Genomic DNA, 15,067 nt, shown 5'->3' with positions numbered 1-15,067 from the left:
TCAGTCCTGTGTTCTTCCATCACAGTCTGGTTCGGTGCTGCTACAAAAAAGGACAAACTCCGACTGCAACGGACAATCAAAACTGCTGAAAGGATTGTCGGTACCCCCCTACCCACCATTGAAGACTTGCACGCTGCCAGAACTAAGACAAGAGCGTGCAAAATCCTCTCTGACCCTCCACATCCCGGTCACCAGCTCTTCCAGCTCGTCCAGCTCCTTCCCTCAGGTAGGCGCTACCGATCAATGCAAACTAGAACTAGCAGACATTCCAACAGCTTCTTCCCTCTTGCGATCAACTTCTTAAACACCTAACCTACAATTCCATTACAACATGCTGGCAATTTTTTGACTTGAGTTCGTTGTCACATTTCTGTGGGGCCAATTATGTATTACTCGTGCACTCACTGTAGTTGTCTCGCCATGCTGCACGATTTGCATATACTGGCCACTCATGCCAGAGTAGCATCTGCTCCATTTGCACACTGATGGAAGAGTATCTGCAACATTTGCACAACCAACATTGTCCCAGATTATCGCACGCCTCGTCACTTTAAACCGCATACACTCCTTGAAGTCTCGGCGCCCTTTGCACAATGGTCATTGCACCGGACTATTGCAATATTAGTCATTCGAACTACTCTAAGTGCTAGAGGACTCTGCATCTTTTTGCACAATTGTAAAAAAAAAAAAAATAAATGTACCGGCATTACCAGATAACTGGCAACCCATTACTGTTCAGTGACTTTTTTTTTTTGTCAATGTCTTTCTGTCTCCAAAGTGTTCTGTAAATTGACTGTCTGTTGTCGTACTAGAGCGGCTCCAACTACCGGAGACAAATTCCTTGTGTGTTTTTGGACATACTTGGCAAATAAAGATGATTCTGATTTAAGTGACAAATGGAAACTATTTTTGGACACATTGTTCAGTCACGACTGTCTGTCACATCCGATATATCAGGATTCGTTGTATGGAGGTTCCACTGTATTTCCATTTATTTCAATGGGAAACATTACCCGTTTACAATTGTTTCAGGTTACAAACTGAGTCATGGATCGGATTAAGTTTGTAACACTGGTTTCACTGTACTGTATATTGTGGCTGTGGGGGAAAGGGAGGGGTGAAAAAAACTAACTCTGCTAAGTTGACCACAAAGGTTGGTTGATGCAACAATTACTGTCTCGAGGAAATAAAAAAATATTAAGCAAAGCATAGTTGCGCCACCCGGAACCATTTGGCTACTGTCCATGTTTACAGCATGGGCATTTGGTTGCAGACAGACTGGGCCCATGAAAAACATTGCCAGGAACGACTAAGTGATTTGTAAGACACTATTTGATGTGTAGCTCAATGGTAGTTAGCAGCGTTTTCCCCCCCCTAAAATGGTAATTGTTAGAGCACTCATGCTAATCGTGAATGCTAACCATTTAGCAAAGGCTGATTTGGTTATCTCAAATTCTTATACATCATCTTCTTTATACCATACACCCAGTACCAAGATATGCTGTTTAAGGATAAAAGTCCAGGCCTCATAAATGAGAATGTGAGCATGTTGGCTTAAAATTCTAAAAAGATTCGATTGTGACAGCCCTACAGTATATACAGTAAATAAACAAGTTATATAAATAGATATATTACTCCATCTCGTGATCGGATTGGTGATCATTTTATTAGAAATCGCTAGTCTGTGATCGGTCCCAAAAATCCTGATCGTGTGACGCCTACATCGTACATTTCGGAACAGTGCACAATGAACTTATTTGTGCATCAGTTACCGCCGTAATTAGTTTTTCCACATAGTTGCTGTATTTTTATGACCTGCTAGTGTAGGTTAGTGATAGACTACGGCGTTACAACTTGCATACAAACTTAAATGTTGCTGGCTTATGAACAGAACACTATTGAAAACTAATACACTACCTGTGTATTCCTCTTTCACAACCATATCACTGAAGCGGGAAGCCATAAGGTTGTAGGTCAACTTCTGACAATACAAGGAAATAAAATACATACCTTACTGTACTCCTTAGTAGAAACGTGAATGAAAGAAGGCCCAGTTTGTTCCTCTCGAGCTAACTACAACATTTTACCAGTAACTGAGGTAAATCAGTTGAAACCTGGGAGGGGAACGTGCAGCGGTTGTTGAGCCTCGAGTCTATATTTAATGATGTTCAGGTACTCTTTAGGAAAGACAAATTAACGTCTTTAACTACATGAAGTATCACCTGAAACTCAGACAGAAGCTGAGTCAAACACGGAAACTGTTATCAAACAATTAGAGTGAGTCAAGATGTCCAATTTAAGAAATCCTTTTAATTTGACTCCTACTCAGCAGCAAAGTCGAGTCACAACTCATCGTGATCAAGCAGATAAGCTCTTGTGATCAAGTGGGAAACACTTACGGTACAGATGGAATCAAGCTGCAATGGACTCGAAATGTAAGCTCTTTCCAGTCATTATACTAGAGATATACATAAATTAAGACGAAATTGGTTGAGTTTTTGTAATGGACTTTTGATTCCTCTTGTATTAAAGCAAGTGAGGACAAATAGAGTGCACAACAGTGGGGTTCTCGGTTTACGACAGCGTTCCATTCCTACGGCAGCAATGTAACCTGAATTTGGAATGAAGCCAGTCAGTCGCATGGCACATAGACTAGCATAAACATTCAAATTTACACTTGGACACAACTGAGTGTCTTTAATGAACTTAAAATGCATGTTTTTGGAATGTGGGAGTAAGTCGGCACAAGAAAATATGCCAACTCTGTTAATCAAACCTTAAACTTAATTTATAAACATCACAGTACCAATATGTCGAAAATAAAACGACAATTTTAAGGCTTGAACTGAATGTCGAAAAAAAAAAAAGGGTTTACCCTGTGGTTTCTTTATATTGCAGATTTTCACCTATCGCAACTGGGTTTGGAATGGAACTCCTGTAATGGACTGTATTCACATTGCCTAGTGATGCAGTATAGCTGGATAGCACTTCAACAACAACTTTGTCAATAACATGTTGAATGCATATCTCTGTGACAGTCAATCAAACAAGAGCAGTATCATCTTTGCAAAGGAAGAATTATTTGATACATCTAATTTTGATCGCAAACAGGTGGCTCTAGGAATGTGGTCGATGTGGTAAATTAACTTTTGGGATGCAAGCAAATAACCGTTTGAAAACTGATGAGTTCATTTTTAAGCACTGGAGAGGCGTCAAGTACAAAGCAGACTTTCTGAGCAGTAACATACTGTTCTGGTTGCAAAGACATTAGTATGGATTTGATTCCACCTGCTGATGCAGAGGCGATGAGGGAGCCAATATATGCACTTCCTCAGATAAAGAATTACTTCTATTTCCATGCAACGTCTCGCTGGAACGATCCCATCCACTTCCAACCAACCACACTACATTGCGGATGTAGAGAAATAATGATGAGAATCAGAACATGCTTATTGTTAACTTCGGAATTGAAAATGCAACATTCCTTCCGGTTCTTCCGACCGTAACGAGGAGGCTTTGGCCGATATAAGTAGAGGGAAAAAAAGCCCTTGGAATGTACACTGTATGTCTCCTATTTCCTGCTAAATGTATCAATGTTGGATGTATACAAGGTGGAACACAGTAAGCAACTTCCCGAGGTGCATCAGCTATGAGCCTATCTCTGGTTTACCAGCCTCGCAGCTTGTACGCCTCAGGGATGTCCGGGTTGATCATCAGGGTGCTGCTGAAGGACGCCGAAAGTGAGCGGCCGCCGAAGTCGGACACCTTGGCGCCCTTAATGGCCACGACGGGCTGAGAGGTGCCGTCGAAATGCTCCGCCTGCACGAAAAGGGCAAAAAGAACCATCGAGACCATTTTTGAACATTTGTTTAGACCAGTGTTTTCCAACCTTTATTGAGGGCATATATTTTACATTACAAAAATCTTAAGGCACACCAGCAAACAAAAAATATAGTGAAATAATGACAATATCTCAATTTACACAAATCTACAGTATTTACTCAGAGAGAAACCTGAGCTGGTTTAGTTGAACATAAAGTTATTCTGTTGGAGGCAGATTCACAGGTTAATTGTACCTTCTGCTATCTGGTAGAGGAGCATTAAATTATTCTTATTATTAAGCGAAATTGGATAATTCCCCAAGGCACACCAGATCTCTCACAGCATGCTAATGGGCCGCAGGACAGTGGTTTTAAACCACTGGTTTGAACCAAGGCTGACTATACACTGCATAGCCAAGGACCCAATACACATTTAATGCCATGTACATTTCTAATGGCACATAACCAATTTTATATATATATATATATATATATATATATATATATATATTTATTTATATATATATTTATTTTTATATATATATTTATATATATATATACACACACACACACACTGACAGAACACATGATACAACCGGTTGATGGCCAACTTACACATTAACAACTACACAAGGGTCAACACCAGGCAGTGACAACATCAAAGTAAAATATACATAGCGTATTTAGTTGGTCTAGGCTGACTCTCCCACTGGTTTTAATGAGGGTAACCTACACACCCCGGCCACAGTCTCCAATAAATGTTTTTAGACCTGTAATACAGCATATTTGGCCATATTTAATGGCCTATGATTTTGCTGTCGATTATATTTATAGCTGGTGTTTTTAATGCCTTTGTTTTTTGAGGAGATGCGGGTGTCTACTTTTATCATGTTAAGCTGGCATTGATGGAGTATAAACAGTCTGCCGTTTACACTGCACACACATTGGCATTTGGCAGATATTAGATATCCATCCATCCAGCTATGTATCTGATTTTTATATACATTTTGAAGAGGTCTGATTCTGATCTGAGGATATCAAATTATAGGTGTTTTCTTCTATTTACGCTGCCATGATGCATATTCCAATCTTGCCACTTGAGAGAATGGGGGTTAAAAATCGGAATTGTATCACCTGAACCATATAGCCTAAGAGAAATGTTTACTTTTTTCCGTGGTACAAAAAGTACTGAAGAACTGAATATTATCACAAACATAGCAAAGGGGGAAAATCCTTATCACGTGTTTTCTGGCATTAACTAACTTGTGTGGCTCCAGCAGGTCCCTGCAGCAAAGACAGGATAAACAAACAGGAGAAACAGTATTTCCCTCTTCGTAAACAAATAAAAATGGCAAACTGAACATAGTCCCAGCGAGCTGCAGGTAAAGAGTCAACATCTGGAGCAACAATATATAGTATATCGCTCAATAACATGACATTTAAAAAGTTGAGTTATACAGCATCAAGACAAGAACAGAAAACAATGCTGTAGTGGGGGGATAAGAAGCAAGCTTGTTGAGTTATATGGAGTCAGGAAGGAAAAGACTAAATAGATTTTTGATTTTTAAAAAAAGTTTTGCTTTGTTTCTTCAGACTCGGGGTATGTAATATGTAATAAGTATGCTTTACTTCTTGATCCTTGGGGTATTTTTGACTAAAGTATGCCAATAAATACAGACATTTAGATCCTGAAAAAAATTTCTGATCCGATACTGATATTGCAGCCTTGAATTTTGGCAGATACAGATATTGGTCCGATCCGATATCAGCAATAATCATACATACTTGTTTTGTAGAATGGAATGCTAGAAAAGGTTTGCTCAAGTGATATTCCTCAGACAACAATAATCAGCAACAGTAGGGATGAGGAAAAACTGACCCATTTATTATTAACCAATTGGCATACAAAATAACAAAAAATAATGTACTACAATTGAGTAAAATAATTATATTAACACTAAAAAACAACAAAAATATTTAAATTGCAACATAACCACTGCTTAATTTAAACATACGCATATTCTAAATATGAACAGATTAAATTAAAAGTAAATTAGAAAACCATGAAAAATCTTAAATATAAATTGTACTTTTAAAGTGCAAAATAAAGTTTGATTAAATCATTTTAGTTTTTTTTTTTTTTTAACTGTCAGTATATGGTGGGAACATAATTTGCTTTCTCCACATGTGGCAATACACTTAACTTCCTGATGCAACTGGGGTTTAGTTTTTTGACAATCGCTGTTCCTGCTGTGGACATCTTGGCCTCTGAGGGGCAGTGTGATACATGCGATGAGACACTTGCAGTAACAAAGAAACTAGAAAAAGTCACAATCAAATATTGTTATAACTCATTTTTTAGAGTTTAGTTTGAAGAATATATACCAGAGAGTGTTGTTATATTGCCTGTTTTTATGTGGTCATACAGCGTTTGTGTACTATTGTTCATTATTTTGAGAGATATTTAGTGCTGCGAGTTCAATGCTAATTTTCATTAGCCTGTCAATGGTGTTGTTAATTTATTGTGTGATATCTATGAGTTAGCGATTTTTCTGAACAAAAATTAAGAAACAAAGGCTGTGATGTACTTGAACATTCAATAGGCGTAATTCTTTTGTTATGCGAGTTTAGTTTTACAGTGAACTTAAACTGGAGTGTCAATAAACGACTAAGCAAGCAACATTCACTCTTACACCGTGCTACTATGTTAGCACCTTAGCAAGCTGCTGCTGTGATCTAGTGGGATCTACATGCTGTCCGGGCGCTACTAATAGGCTGCCTTACCCTTCAGAGTTTGTTGACATATTTATCAAAAATAATCTTTACTCACTTCATCTCCCCACAAAGTGACCGTCACCATCTTGCCGGAAGTGTCCATCAGGTTGAGCGTCCGCTTAGAGAATTCCCGGTTGCTCTTAGAGGTGAAGCGGGTTACCTCGTCCACACTCTTGCACACGCCAATCACGTCTGTACGTGGTGAGGAAAAAAAATAAAAATCATAAAAATGTGAACAAGCTGTCAAGAAAATGTGTCTTTGATTCAGCAGACATCTCCTGACCAACAATGGAATCGTTCGCCGTCTTCTCCAGGTCGCCAATCGAAATGAAGTTGCATTGCACTACGGGGAGGTCGCAGTTGTCCTCGCACGGAATGATGGAGGTCTCGCCACTCAGTGTGATCTCGTAGTCATTCTTCACCGATGTGTACTGCTTGTTGGCCACTTTCAGGGAGCCCTTAGAGATGTAGTAGACCTAAAAAGACCAAACAGTAAGAGGAATGAGGCGTTAATGACAAGTTATTTTATTGTTGCTCTCAAGTGGCATAACCGTCACGGCAGCGGAAATAGCAAAAATGCAAACAGCTCAATTATGAGTGGGGGGAAAAAAGAAAAAAAGTCATCGTCTCGAGTAAAAAGCCTCACCTTGCCAACCTCGATGAGCCCGAAATACTTGTCCACCTCTTGGTTGAAGCCAGTGACCCTGATCTCTCCCTGGAACAACAATTAGTTATAAAATTAGAAGGCGTAGTACAGCATTTCCACACACTAAAACAGTATAGGAACATGTAACAACAACACTTACGCTCTCATCCACAATCTCCATGGAGAAAAGTTTGCCATCGCCGCGTGAGTTGCTCCAGGTGCGAATGCTACTCTTGTTGGTGATGCGAGCACGGATGGTCCATCTGAGGACAGACAACACTTTTTCATATTACTTTAAACCTTTAATATTTCACTCTGCATTGTCCTGAGCAGAATTTGGTGTTTGCAAAGACAACAAAGGCCAGTTTGAACAGGCTTGCCATCATAATAGGAAGTTTGACGCTACGTGTTAAACACAACGATAACCATACAGTGGTTGCTCCTAAGTCAAATGACCCAAAAGTAGTACAATTTGGAGTTCAAAATTTTCCTGATGTCTCCAGAGTCAAGAGAAAAGAAACGTTACTATAGAAGTACTAAGCACGGAAAGGATTAACTACAAAGTATGTTTACCCGTTTTTGTGATGGCACCACAGAAGGGTACCATTGATGGATGAGAGGAAAAATGTAAAAACCAGAAATGAAACTTGATGAGACATGGGAATGACCGTATTACTGAGAAAGTAAGGATATTGTAAAAATTCAGGATGCAGCTCTATTGGCTATAATTAACATGTGCAGGTGTTTTATTAAACGCTTACTTTGATAGGTACGGGTTCAGGCTGGCAATGGGCACGACTTTGGAGGGCCCCCCCGGCATCCCGAGCACAGCAGGCTTCTTCCCGAAATCTTTGCCGACCACTCTGTTCACTGGAGGGAGGAAGGAGGTGGAGGAGGGCGCTAAATGGCGTGTGAAGAAGAATGGAGTGAGATGTACTCACTTGATGCCGTGATGACCTTTTTCACAGCAGTCATTTTGGCACAGTGACACAGTAAATAGTAGATGTATAGTAGCAAAGCTGCCAACGTATAAAAATTAACTTCCAGAACAATTTGTCCAAATGTGTCTCAATTTCCATATTTTCTAAATTTTGTTGAGTACATTACCTTGCGACAGTTATAATCGTTACAAAAATATTTGTCATTTTAATGTTTCTATTACATCAACCTTGGAATGCAGTTGCATCCTGAATCAAAGTACAAGTATATGGGATTTTGACATTCCATCAAAAATACCTGTGTCCATGGTTTAATTCGCATTTTGCCAATTCTACTTTCAATCCTGGTAACAAAAAAAAAAAGAAGACATATTTTGCCAAACCAATTTTCTCTAGTACTTGGGATATAATATTGTCTATGGTGCCTCAGTAAACGTTAAATATTAATTAAAATCATAAACGCATTCCTGAGTTCCAGACGTTTTTCCTGCCGAGAGGACTGAAATCACATCATTCGAATTTCTCCAGCTTATCTACATCACTAGTGAAGACCTGTGCCTTCCCTTTCCGCTCCAGAGTTAGCACTGCCAACATAAACACGTGTATTCCCACAAGTGGGTCTTTTACACGGAAGCAAAAAATAATAATAAATCAGTTACAGCCGTAGCAAGTCCATGTTCAGTGATTTCCGCAACAAAATACGGATGTAGTACCAGACTCTGTAGCAGTCATGTTTTATGGATCCATTCCATTTAGCTTCAAGAGTCATCTTCCTGTTACTGTTGTTCAAATGTAAGGAAGGTCATACTACATACCCTATTTAAGAGGTCTATATTTCAGGTGAAGCCTTAACGATATTTAAAATTATATTTGTCTTAAATCATCCAAAAGCAAAATTCTCTTTATACCCCAGTTTAAAAAAGCTTTACAGATGCCACATCTGCTGTGCGGTTGCCGTGTGTTGTCTACCGTAGCACATGGTGGTGTCAGAGTACCCCAAAACTGAAGCATCGGAGTTGTAGAGGAAGACATTTACCCGCCTTTGCTTTTTAAATGGAACCCAGCAAAGCAGGATTAACAACCCCTATCATCACCTCTCAGAAGATTCTAGGTATTTTGTCAGGAACAATTGCGTCTGAGCCAAAACAAACGCATGCCACCAGAAAAACTCAGAACAATGCCATTCTATGTATTTCTATATTTTCTCTCTTTGAATCATTTTCACAAAATATTGACAGCTTATTAACTTACTGTACTTTTAATTTCAGTTTTGATGTATAACCGGCATTGTTCCGTGCATTTCTGAGTGGGCAAAAAATGTCATCAATGATTATGTAAATGTACAGCTGGCGGTTCAAGTGCAGCAGAAGGAAGCAGCACACAAAAAGAGTGCGAGATGGCAGCCAGACGGTGCGAAGGATGATCCACAGAACAGAGACGAGTGTGAAACACTGTTACCTCCACTCAGGAAGAGAGAAAGAGTGGTCCAAACACGTGATACTCCTCTGTTTCGACGATTTGATTTTTTTTTTTTTTGCGTGTAGCTCATACAGAGGATTAGAGTTCAAAGTGTCCACTTAAGTCTTCCCACTTGGCCAGCGGCTGCACTTGCCGTAATTAAGCCCCCGGCTCAAGAAGCCAACAATAACCGCACTGATGAGGAGGATGCTCGCCCCAAACTCAATCCCCTTCGCACGGCAGATTAGAGGGATGAAGAGCCGCTATGACACTACCAAGAAGAAAAATATAAAAATCTCCCTCATCACGGCTGGATCGCTCCTGGTGCAGGTTCTGCAATGATGTGGTAATCCAGCAGAGTGACAGTTTGCGTGGCAGGCGACCAGTCACGACACTCGCAGTTTAAACATATTCAAGTGGGGAGGTTTGAGACAGTCTTTTTTTTTTTAAAGACGAAAAGAGGTGAAATCTTTTCCAATAGGCTTGTCAAAATGTCCTGCTTGGCACAGTGTATCGAGAAGAGTAAAGAAATGCTCCCATCTGGTGGTTGGTATGATGTATACAAATTGCATTTTCAAGATATTGCCAGTTTTATTTTTATGTTGTCTAGGGGGTGTTTTATGACTCAACTGCTGGGGACACCCGGGATCAATTAGGTGGAAGGCATTTATTAGGTGGGATGGCTTTTTCGGGGTATCTGCAGGGTTAAGGATGTCACACTTAAGACTTGTTTCTTGACTTTTTAAGACCACTTATGAACTAAATCTGACAACTAGGGTCACCAACATGGTTCCCACGGGGAACTTCCAAGGGCCACAAGAGTAGCCCCCGGGCCTGCTCTAAAATGACCTCACCAGTGATGGGACATTTCTGGGAAAAGTTGTACTTGTGATCTTTTGAAAATGTAAACGTTTGCAGCGATTCATAGAAATAAAGTGTTGCATATTAATATTTATGTTTTCTACCTTGTTAAATCATTGATAATTATTGGCAAATCTCATTAACATAATCAGTGTCTTCCCAATTATTAATAACATACAATTAAAGGTAATTTGAGCAAATTTATTTCAGAAGTGTGTATCAAACTGGTAGCCTTTCACATTAAGCAGTACATATGAAGTAGCTCTCAGTTTCAAAAAGGTTGGGGACTTCTTCCCAATAGTATATTTTAACATTATTATTTTTATTTATTTTTTAATTCTGACTACATAAATGTGAAATATTTTTACAGAGACTGCAGACCACTTAGAAATCCATAAAAGGTTTGCCTTTTAAACAAGCAATTTTTATTCTGTCTGTGGCATTTTTGTACTATTTCTATGGATAATTACAGCCTTCATTTTAGAAAACCTAATGGAATTTACGTTAATTATTGTACTAATTTTAGTTGTGCAGGAGGAAATTCTATTTTACTGAATTTCCATTATTTAAAAAGTCCCACAAATATAAAATAATACAAAATATTACAGTACACTGAATTACAGAGCTGCCAAGTGCTACGGAACATCCGTATTTTGTTCCGGAAATTACTGAACATTGACTCGTTACAGCCGTAACACTGCTTGTTCCGGATATTGGGAAGAAGAAGGGGAAATTTTTTTTATTAAAACAATTGTTTTTTAATTCAGCGCCCACATTGAACAGCTGTTCATGCCATTTTATTACGCCCCCCAAGCCACAGAGGCAAAAGTTCTCTTTGTTCTGGAAGTTAAGTTTTTATAGGTTGGCAACTCTGGAATTATAACAGAATATACATTGCATATTTTATTTTGGCCTTTTTCTACCTCTGAATATAAATGCCCTAAAAAATTAAAGTGGGTCCTGTTGTCCATTAACATGCTCAAGAATGGCTCCCCTTAAAATTATCATTATTGTATTAGGCTCGAAAATGTGTTGGTATTGTTGTCGATGAGTGCAAATGAATTAGAAAAGGACATATTGTTTCAAAAATGTTCATACGATAGAACCACAATCATATACCTTTTTCAGTTTGTGGCAATACAATTAAAATAAATTTCAAGCAAGCAACACTCACGGTCATTTCCTATTTGAGCCTGCAACGGAGGGCGGCTTGGGGGGGTAGCGGGTGGGGCAGCCTGCTGGGGAGGCTTAATCTGTCCTGCACACATACAAAACCATTTGAAATATGTTCAGATACAATATATGATTTCACTATTAATTTCAAAACAAAATAATTTAAATTGCATTGAAGCGTTACCATCGCTGTAAGGTGTTGGGTTGCCAATTCGCCCATTGATGTCTGCCGCGGGTGTGAGGACCTCAATCTCCAAAATGATTACCACACGCCTGATATGGATTAAAACGTACAATTGTGTTCCATAGTTGCAAATAAAGAAATTAAGATTGCCCCCCAATCGCAGGGCGCATACAGACAAACAATCAGGCACACTCAGATGTACACCTATGGGCAATCTCGAGTCTTCAATCAAACTACCATGCATGTTTCCTATCGTAAAATTCTAAGAGTCTTTAAAGTTGGAAACTTTCCATTTGAATTTACAGGAATAAGAAAGAAAGAAAGAAAAGGAAAAAAGGGGGAAAAAAGAAAAAGAAAGAAAAAGCAGGGGGGAAAGAAAAAAGGAAAGAAAGAAAAAGCGGGGGGTGAGAAAAAGCAGGGGGGGAGAAAAAGCAGGGGAAAAAAGAAAGCGGGGAAAAAAGAAAAAGAAAGAAAAAGAAAACTGTCATCTATTGTCAATAGTGCTTGTCCCTCAATAGGGCTGCAGGTGAGCTGAAGCCCATCCCAACTGGTATACCCTGGAGGGATCACCAGTGAATCATAAGGCACATGTTGACAAAACCAGTCACATTCAAAACAAAACAACAAGCAAAACAATTAATCAGGCAATAAAAAATTTTTTTAAAAATCATCAAAAGTGACACCAAAATTGTGGAAGATAGTCAGTCGAAAAACTAACATTTTTTGTTTTTATTTTTGGGGGGGGGGGGGATGATCGCTGTCTAGTAGAAAACAAGTCTCTAAATTGAGTTGGTTTTAAATCAAAAACAAGAAATGTTTGTTTTTAGATAAAAAATAAATGCAAACAAATATAATATCGGTAAATAAAAACATTAGCTTTGAAGCAGGTCTGCTAATGACAAAACAATGCTCATTTACAGTGACACACGCACACACCCAAAATTCAGTTAATATCCATCAGTTCACATGGAAAATGTCCAACTTGCCCATACGCACAATCATTTGTAAGATTCTTTAGCTCAATCTCCAATCGAAAGCATCCTAAAAAAGTCCAAATCGTCACATCTTAAAAAGAGAGACCCAATTACCGTCCATCCTTGAGAATATTGGTCACGTGTCTCTTGAGAAGAACGATGCAGTTGGGGGCCAGTTGGTTGTCTTCGGCCATGCAGTTGAGTTGGGTGCAAAGCATGAAGGCTGCGTAAGGGGAATAAAACAAACGTTTTGTAATGATGCCGCATTTCACCGTACAATACAGACAACTGAGTGCAGGGAAACATTATCCAGATATTAAAAGGTGAATAAGAGCACGAAAAAAATGTAAATACTTACAGGACATGGTGTGTCGTCCATCGCTCATCATTACACGAAAGCGAGCTGGACCACTTCCACCCTCAATCTTACGGATGCTCTGAAATAACAGAATATAAGCCAAAGCCCTCATTTAGCAAAGAGTGCATAGAACAAGTTCAAATTACCTAGGTTTACGTATTATATCCAGAGGTGGGTAGAGTAGCCAAAAATTGTACTCAAGAGTACTGTTACTTTAGATTCTAAAATAATATGACTCAAGTTAAAAGGTATCATGCATTCATACTACTGTGACAAGGACAACTTATCTAAAATGTTAATGGAGTAAATGTAGTGTGTTACTTCCCACCACTGATTATATCATATAATTTTAATACAAAAGTGATCTATTTACTAGACATTATGCATCTCTGCTCATCAATCTATGCCAGTGACGTAGGGTGACATGCTGAAAAAAGAAATATTGTTCCCCTGGACGACAGAAGTTACGTAATTAACCCGTGTGTCCACCTGTTTGCCATTCAGACAACAGAATAACAGCTTTGTATCCAACTAAACAAACCCAGAGTTCATAATGAGTGAGGACATTTATAAGTAAATTGAGACGAAATCTTCATTATTTTAGAGTATGGACACTTTTAGTGACATTTTTTTGTTTGCCAGTGGGCCGTGAGATTTATTTTTTTTGCTAAACTGTCATACTTACAACCAACTGAAGCACAGCATCATTCCCACAGTTTCCACTTGACAAGGCCTGGAAAATAAAATGTCATCGAATCAACCATGTTGGATAGTTCACTTGGACGCACAGTACATTTCAAACCTTATTTTTACGCGAAGTTCACCCCAATATCAGCGGGGAATGTTTTTGAACCAACTAGCGACGACAACACCAACATGTTAAGTTCAAAACATTTGCTAGCTCGTTTGAAGGTAGCTTAGCCTTGACGTTATGATAGCGAAAGACACAGCACAAAGACCAGTTACAAAACAAATTTAAGACAGCCGTACCTCTATCGCTCCTTCCGTCAGCGTGATCATGTCTGCGAAGGATGAGTTATATTATTATTACGTTAGAAGACTAGCTAAGATATGCTCCGGAGCTAGGACGTCTTCCTCGTTGTACTGTGTGAACGAACGCAGCCACTTGTCCCCAATGGCGCCAAACCGCTTCGACCGCCCCGCCACGCAGCGTTTACTTCCTTTTTCCGCTTCCTCTCACTGATCCAGTTGTAGTCCATCTCGGCATTTGGTGCGCCCGGTGGAGCGTAACTGACCGCAGATCAGCAAAGGGACCGAGCGGAGAGACCATGCAAGGCCACACGGCTGATGTCACGAGAATTTGTAGAATTGGAAGTTTATAATTCCACCGCTACAATGTGCGGATTACTGCTAAAAATCGGTACATAATGCTGTCTAAGGTGGGCCAAAAGTAGGTATAATATACACTGAAATTAACTTATTGAGGGAAGGATAGGAAGAACGGAAGAAACATCGTATGAAAGGTACGGAATGGGTACTCGTCGCCCAGGCTAGAAGCGTAGAAAATTTGCCTTGAAACCCTATTTTGGAACCCTAACTACAAACCCTAACCCAGGCCTAACTACAAACCTGAACCCTGAATAGAAACCCTAACACTGGCCTGAGGCCAAACTTCAAAATTTTAATAATTTCTTGAAACATTCCTTTGAAACCCTTAACTGTCCATGAAACCCTTAGACTTGTCTTGCATCTACACACACACACACACACACATACTGAAAGAATTATGACTTTGTCTCAATGTACTCATTCATTTACTTAGTGTGAAAATCTGGTCCTGTTTAGGTTACTGTAAAGCTGTTGTATGAATGGCAACAGGTGATACACATGCATATTTACTGTACCATCTGCCATTTAC

The 15,067-nt window shown here is 39.3% G+C and overlaps 1 protein-coding gene across 2 annotated transcripts in view; it reads right to left on the bottom strand.

Moving 5' to 3' along the window:
• Positions 1–14,374, bottom strand: part of rpa1 (replication protein A1) — a 33,414-nt gene extending 19,040 nt beyond the window's left edge. The window contains exons 1-12 of one of the 2 annotated variants that reach the window (XM_061783075.1): positions 14,179–14,374; positions 13,874–13,921; positions 13,189–13,267; positions 12,945–13,053; positions 11,857–11,945; positions 11,674–11,757; positions 8,004–8,142; positions 7,403–7,505; positions 7,243–7,311; positions 6,880–7,072; positions 6,652–6,788; positions 3,671–3,819 (exon numbers count right to left, since the gene is read on the bottom strand). In XM_061783075.1, the coding sequence (XP_061639059.1) occupies positions 3,671–3,819; positions 6,652–6,788; positions 6,880–7,072; positions 7,243–7,311; positions 7,403–7,505; positions 8,004–8,142; positions 11,674–11,757; positions 11,857–11,945; positions 12,945–13,053; positions 13,189–13,267; positions 13,874–13,921; positions 14,179–14,208 (1,229 nt within the window). In that variant the 5' untranslated portion in view covers positions 14,209–14,374. The remainder of the gene's footprint in view (positions 1–3,670; positions 3,820–6,651; positions 6,789–6,879; positions 7,073–7,242; positions 7,312–7,402; positions 7,506–8,003; positions 8,143–11,673; positions 11,758–11,856; positions 11,946–12,944; positions 13,054–13,188; positions 13,268–13,873; positions 13,922–14,178) is intronic. The other variant, XM_061783076.1, reaches the window with a different exon arrangement.
• Positions 14,375–15,067: the final 693 nt, after the last annotated feature.

Source organism: Phyllopteryx taeniolatus, chromosome 8 (genome assembly GCF_024500385.1).
Source record: "Phyllopteryx taeniolatus isolate TA_2022b chromosome 8, UOR_Ptae_1.2, whole genome shotgun sequence".
NCBI classification, from domain to species: domain Eukaryota; kingdom Metazoa; phylum Chordata; class Actinopteri; order Syngnathiformes; family Syngnathidae; genus Phyllopteryx; species Phyllopteryx taeniolatus.
The sequence above is the reverse complement of the archived record's forward strand: the minus strand, read 5'-3'. Positions and strand labels throughout refer to the sequence as shown.